This window comes from Abrus precatorius, unplaced genomic scaffold, assembly GCF_003935025.1.
Source record: "Abrus precatorius isolate BTA unplaced genomic scaffold, Abrus_2018 Scaffold8, whole genome shotgun sequence".
In the NCBI taxonomy this organism is placed as follows: domain Eukaryota; kingdom Viridiplantae; phylum Streptophyta; class Magnoliopsida; order Fabales; family Fabaceae; genus Abrus; species Abrus precatorius.
The window spans coordinates 6,811,477-6,818,261 of record NW_020874428.1 but is presented as its reverse complement, the minus strand read 5'-3'; the positions used below and the strand labels follow the sequence as shown (position 1 = coordinate 6,818,261).

The 6,785-nt window shown below is 29.6% G+C and overlaps 1 protein-coding gene across 1 annotated transcript; it reads left to right on the top strand.

Annotated features, from left to right (window-relative positions):
• The first annotated feature begins 459 nt into the window (after nt 1-459).
• LOC113848212 (calcium uniporter protein 4, mitochondrial-like) lies at nt 460-3,488 on the top strand. The gene is made up of 2 exons (XM_027477623.1): nt 460-1,136; nt 2,892-3,488. Exons 1-2 carry the CDS (start codon nt 519-521, stop codon nt 3,381-3,383), a joined length of 1,110 nt encoding a protein of 369 aa, XP_027333424.1. The 5' UTR covers nt 460-518; the 3' UTR covers nt 3,384-3,488.
• The last annotated feature ends 3,297 nt before the right edge of the window (nt 3,489-6,785 follow it).

Sequence of the window (6,785 nt, the reverse complement as noted above, 5' to 3'; positions counted from 1 at the left end):
TACGTACAAGGATTTTAGATTAATGTATTATCAATTTTGTAAAAATTTAAAAGTAAGATAATTTTACTAAGAGTATCATTATATTTTAATATTAATAATTTTTTATTTGACAAAATTTTAAAATATTTTAAAACAATGAAGTTCGCAAAATATCTTTGATTTCTGATTATACGCATGTAAAAAATATTTAAAAAAGGGAATTCATTTAAATGATATTTTTAACTTTTTAAGCTTTGGAAGGATTAATATTTAATTAAAAACATGTTTAATATACACCAAATTCCATCTTATTCACCCCCACTTTTATAGTGGAACATGAATGGCCAAAATTAATAGGAAAATAAAGAATAAAGGTGAGATTCTTCCTCAAACGTTGGACCTATATATGCTTAAAGAAATACTTAGCTCAAAATCTCAAGAGCCTTCAGAAACCTTCTGTTCTCATCCATCGGACACATTTATATCTCTCTCAACAAAAAGAGAGAGAGAGAGAAATAGAAAGACTCATACACACATCAATGGCGCTTCGGAAACTCTTTACAAAGCGTATGTTCGAAGGTTTCAAAACGACGATGCCGTTTGAACAAACAATTGTGTCATCTACGCCTCTCCAACAGCAAACCGTAGTGCCTCCAAACTCGTCGCAAGCGAATTTCCACCGCGAGTATCTCGCCTCGCCGGATTCCACAAACAGAGGTTTTTTCCGGCGGTTTCTCTTTAGCAGAGCCGTTTACCACTCCGTTCCTGCGAGGCTCCCGGAGTTTCTGTCGATTCCCGTCGGCGAGAAGCTCCGGGAGAAACTAAACGGTATCAACAATATCGCCGGTGCTGGATACCGTCTTCATCTAGGCGACGTTAATCTTCCTCCGGTACCGGCGCCGAGAAGCGACGACTCAGTGGACGGAAATGGAGTATCTGTGAACGATGCGAGGAAGATTCTGAGGGCGTGGCAAATGGAAAAGCTGAAGGCGAAGCTGAGGAACATCACTGAAAGCTCCGTTTCGTACACTGAATTCTTGCGGATCTGCGTTGAGTGTTGTGAGAACAATGATCAAGGTGCTGAATTCGCTAAGATCTTGGATGACTCTGGAAACGTCATCGTTTTGGGGAACGTCGTTTTTCTCCGGCCGGAGCAGGTACTCCGCTCTGTTTCCGGCTACTCACTACATGACATTCCCCTTTCTCTCTCTCTTCAATCCCTAAATGAAACTAAATATAATATTACTTTATTACTTTTAATAATTGCTAAAAATCTTTTCGATAAAATTAAAAAAAAATTATTTCTTTAAAATCTATTGATTTAGAATAAATGTTAATAATATATTTTAAAGATGTTTTTAATATAACTTTAATGTTTGATTTTAAAAAATATTTCTTTAAAATATTTGATTATAAACAAATAATCACAAAAAAGTACGTGAAAGAATATATTATTGAAATTTTTCTTAAACTAAAAATGTATTTGTTAATAAAATATTCAAGGAATTAATAAAAATTATTAAAAATATATTAAGTATATTAATATTTGACGAATATTTAATATTTTTATTGAATAGTTTTTAATTAATTAAAAAGAAGAATCTTAAATCTTTTCATTTACTTTCACTTAATATTTTCCAGATTGTTCCTTGGGTTAAAACATTCAGCCCTTAAAAATTCTCAAAAATTAGAATCTTTATTTTATGTAAAGAAAAAAAGTTTTGTTGGCATCATCATTAATGTTTTGAAAATCAAATCAAATGATCAATTAAATTGATCCGGTCGATCGAATCGCGAGTTGCTTTCACTTTTAATTTGAATTTTATTTACTTCAGCTACACCTCTATAATAAATTTCAGTTAATTAAGATAAATTAAGCTTCAAATATTTCATTTCAATTAACAAGAATCGGCACTGTCATTATTATTAATCTCACAAAAATTACTCTCATTTATTTTCGATAAATATACTTTTTCTGTAAATTTTGATAAGAAATTACTGTAATATATTTAACAAATATTTAAACTTAAAGAGTTTTGGACGGTTACTTTCGGGTGGGACATGAGGAAAGTGAGGCTGATATTCATGCGTGTCGCCGGGGAGGTGGTGGTGATCAAAGAATAATGATCCCTTGTTGGCACGTATTTTAAGTTTCATTTTGATGACGTGAGCGCTTCTGCTTTTCCGTGTGCTCATATTCATATCAAATCTAATTAAACAAATATCTATTTTAACATTATAATTAATAATTTTATATTAAAACATAATTTAACTTAATATTGATGAGTCTAAGAATAGCACTTCATTTACCGGTAATATTCATTCTCAGCAACACTCTTCTATGCCGCATGCTGTGTCCTCTCTGCTCTTCCTAAAAACGTGACACTTGCTTTCAACTGCCCCTGCATTGCCTCCAGGTAACTAACTAGTGCTGCCCGCGTGCCTTCGGGCTGCCCCTTTCCTCCTTTCGGGCAGCTCCACGTTTTAATGAAGGGCTAAAATGCTAAAAGCATCTTTCTTCTTTTATAACGCTTCACCGATTCAGAAGAAGAGAAAAATTATTTTAATTAAATTAAACGCTGTTATATATACAAGTTCTAATAATTTATTTCATCTCAGATAATGGGGGATTTGATTGGTCATGTGACTTTAATAAATTGGATTTTGTCGCTACCCGCTTAATTAGGGTTAATTTTTATATTTTTATTTTACTTTTTCATTTTAAGGATTTGTATGCAAAACAGGGAAAAACAACTTATTGTTTTTAGTTTTTTTATTAAAAATATTTAAAAATAAGAAATAAAATGATATTTTTATAATTAAAAATGAAAAATAATTTTGAAATCAAATAGTCTTTAATTTTTCTGATTTTTTATTGAGTAATAAATTATATCCTTGTTTTTCTGTTATAGGTAGCAAAATCAATAGAGAGCATCATCAATCAATCAATAGCCCATCCAAACGACCCAAGAAGGAAGGAGCTAGAGCAGATGGAGAAGCAAAAGACCATGATCGATGACAAGGCGAAAGCCCAAGTCAGAGCTGAGCTTTATTGTGGGCTGGGCTTCTTGACGGCCCAGACCCTTGGGTTCATGAGGCTCACTTTCTGGGAGCTAAGTTGGGATGTGATGGAGCCCATATGTTTCTTTGTTGGATCAATACATTTCTCTCTTGCGTTCCTCTTTTTCCTCAGAACCTCAACAGAGCCCACCTTTCAGGGCTATTTCTATCGGCGATTCAAGGCCAAGCAAGAACGCCTCATGAAGACACACAACTTCGACATGCGTAGGTACAACGAACTATGCAATGCATGCAATCCTAGGTATCATGCTGGTGCTAATTCTGAACCCTCTCCACCTTTCCACCACCCAGAGCAAACACTTCTGAGAGCCATGCATCGTTGACGAATTTAATGTGGACAATTGTTTATTTATGTAATGTTACTATGTGATCGATCACCATGGAGCTCATTGAAACCTTTGCTCAGAACAAAATAGAACATATACTTCAATAGATATCTAAAATTTTGATTTTCAAGTGACGCACTTCGACTTAGATCTCTTTCCATGATCTAGTAAATGAAGAGAAGATCAACAATTTTCGGTTGAAAGATGCGTTATGTTCAGAAGCAATTGGCAAAGGTGTGAAGGCCTTACACCCCATAAATGAAACGGCCTTGTTCGCAGTTGGGCTTTGTACTCATAATTAAAAGGCCCTGTCCGTTGTTCTCTTCGGCCTCCTTTTGGGATTAGAATGTGTGACTCTTTGGGCCCTTTTCTCCCAAAACGTTTTCGACTAAGAAAAAAAACATTTGAAAAAAAAGAAGGGACAGAGAAAATAAAAAAGTGATTTCTAGTTTCAGAATTTTTTATTTTGAGTTATAAAAATATATCTAATTTTTAATTTTATTATTTTAAAATATTTATATAGAAAATAGTAAAAATAAAAAAAACACATGTACACTGTTTTATATAATTTTTTGAAGATAAGAAATAAAGTGAAAATAAGGTGGGTTTTTTTTATAATTACAATTAAAAATATAAAAAAAAATATTTTCTTAAACCAAATAGCCATAAAAGAGGATAAATAAAGAGGGTGAGAAATAGAGTAAGATAAAAAAAATATATTTGGATAGTAAAATATGAAGGTAAAGATAAAGAAAAGGTTCTCTTTTCATGTTTATATGAAAAAAAAAGAGAGAAAATAATAAATAAATTAATAATATAAGACAACCTTTTATATGGAAAAATTAGTTAAGATTCAATTAAAATTTTTTTTATATAATATTTCTTAACATTTTTATTTTTCTATGTTATGTAAAAGTTATTTAACATTAAAAATAATAAAAAATGAAAAAAAAAAACTGACATCCGAAACCCCACTTTTGTGGGGAGAGGTTTTTCTTTGTATGTTCCCGTGTCACAAAACCTCTAATTGGATGAAACTTAGAGAGAGTATGTTAAGTGTTTATTATTATTTTCATTTAGAAAATTTTTATTTAAAATACTTATTTTTTCATAATTATATCATTCTTATAAATAATTTACACAAAAATTGCTTAAATAGAGTGACATAAATCTATAAAATTAAAGAAAATACTTTCAAATTCAACATACATTACATTGTCCCATGCAAATTAATTAACTTAAAAGGTTATTTGCGATTGAAGCAATAAGTAATATTTGTTGAAAACTAGAGTGGTGTGATCTATCATTAGAATGTATGGGCAACTATCATTCCTTGCCTATGAAAAATTCTCTTGCACTTCGATAAGAAGGTGATTGATGTTGCTGAAAGTTAGCATAGTGCCATTTGTCATTAGCATTGAGCAAATTATGGTATGTAAACATGGTTGAATATTAAAATATAGCAGAAAAAACTAAGATTTGATCTATTGAATAAATTAAATAAAATAAAAAATACGAGTCATAACAACTTATGACAATTAATCTTAATTATATTATACTACTTTAACAATTTTTTACTAATTTAGTCCCTAATTCTCTTTTTGCTTTACTACCACATCAATAATTAATTAATTTTTCTAACATGATGAATAAGTAATATTTGTTGAATTGGTTTATTAGATTTAGTCTCTCATCATAAAGTTTTGGATGGATTGGTTTATTAGATTAGTATTATTATCCAGTGATTAGGTGGCGATGACATAGCTTGTTTCTGATCTTATTTTATTTAATAAATTTAAAACATTACTTATTTTTATAAAGTATACATAAATTATACAGATAAATAAATTTAATTATTTTACTAAAGCTCTTTTATACACTTTTTGATTTATCCTTTATTAGTGAGTCTTTCTTTAATCTCTGAGTTACTTAATTAGTATAAATATTTTATTGATTGTACTTAAAATTCTTATATGGACAAAGGGTATTAATAAAAAATAATAATTAATATTATTCTATTTTTTAATAAAGATAAATAAACATGAAACATTTTCATATTCTCTTTCTAAATAAATAAAAAGGAACAAGTGTAATATTTTACCTAATAAACGCTTTACTTCCCACTTAATTTTCAAATGTTTTAGTTTGAACTAAGATTTTGATAATGTAAAGCGTTGTGAAAGGATATAGATTTAGATTTTTGGAATTAAAAAAAACAAAGATTAAAAGATACAATCCTATGCCTTTATCTATCTTGAATGATTTATTGATAAAAGTTAAAACTTAAAATTACAATTTTTATTATTACATGCTCAAAATCTAGTCTATCATGACAAATATGGTTTCTCTAAATTTGGAGATGAATTAATACCTTTTTTCCCCTTTATTCAAATAGTCATACAATGCTTGAATATAAAGGTAGAGTTGGTTTTGGTGAAAGCAACCGTAAGAAAAATATTACATAAAAAATAATTTAAAAATAAAAAATAAAAAATCATATATGAATTACATAACATGGTTTATCAATTACTTTCTTTTTTTTTTAATTTATGCCACTGATATGTCATCTCAGGACAAAGATGTAGATCCATCCTTGCTTTGGGTTGGAATTTAGCTTAGTTACAAGAATGAGGAAAGAAGCTCTAATGTAATCTCAAACACACATGCAATTTCCTTTCCTAACCATATTAGAACATCAATAATATATGAGATAGACTTACTGTAGAGGTTAAATAGAAGAGAAAAAAAAAACACAAAAAAAAATAATTAAGTAATAAAAAAAACATTTAGTAAGACAAAGATATGAGAAAGAAATAAAAAATTGGATGACCCACTTTATATTTATATATATTTGTCCCATGTAAAATGAGAGAAAGAAATATTTGTTACATCTTTCTTGAAATAAATGTCTATTTAATAATTTTTTTTCACTATATATATATATATATATACCAAAAAAAAAAAAAACCTCTTCATCTTTTTGAACTACTTTTCATTTACTTAAATTCTTTCTTTCTTTTTTTCAACCAAATAAAGGAATGGAAAAATGGGTAAATTTTAAAAAAGGAAAAGCTACTGTATAGTGCGGTAGCTCACTGGCTTTCAGATGGAAAATCATCATGACGACACCGCCGAACACAAACGACTCTACTGTGGTGGATCGATACAAAATTATTCTGAAGGGACACAAAAACAAATCCAATGTTGTTGAATTGTGATTAAAATATCATGTGCAGGTTGGTGAAATACCAAGAGGTGGATGAGCTATGTCGAATTTCCTAATCAACGTTGTTGAGCTAATACAATAGATCTTTGAACAGTGATTAACACAAACTATAAACAACATTTAATAATACCTCTATGCTTATCCAATCCAATGTCAGAATTAATAGAAAAAGG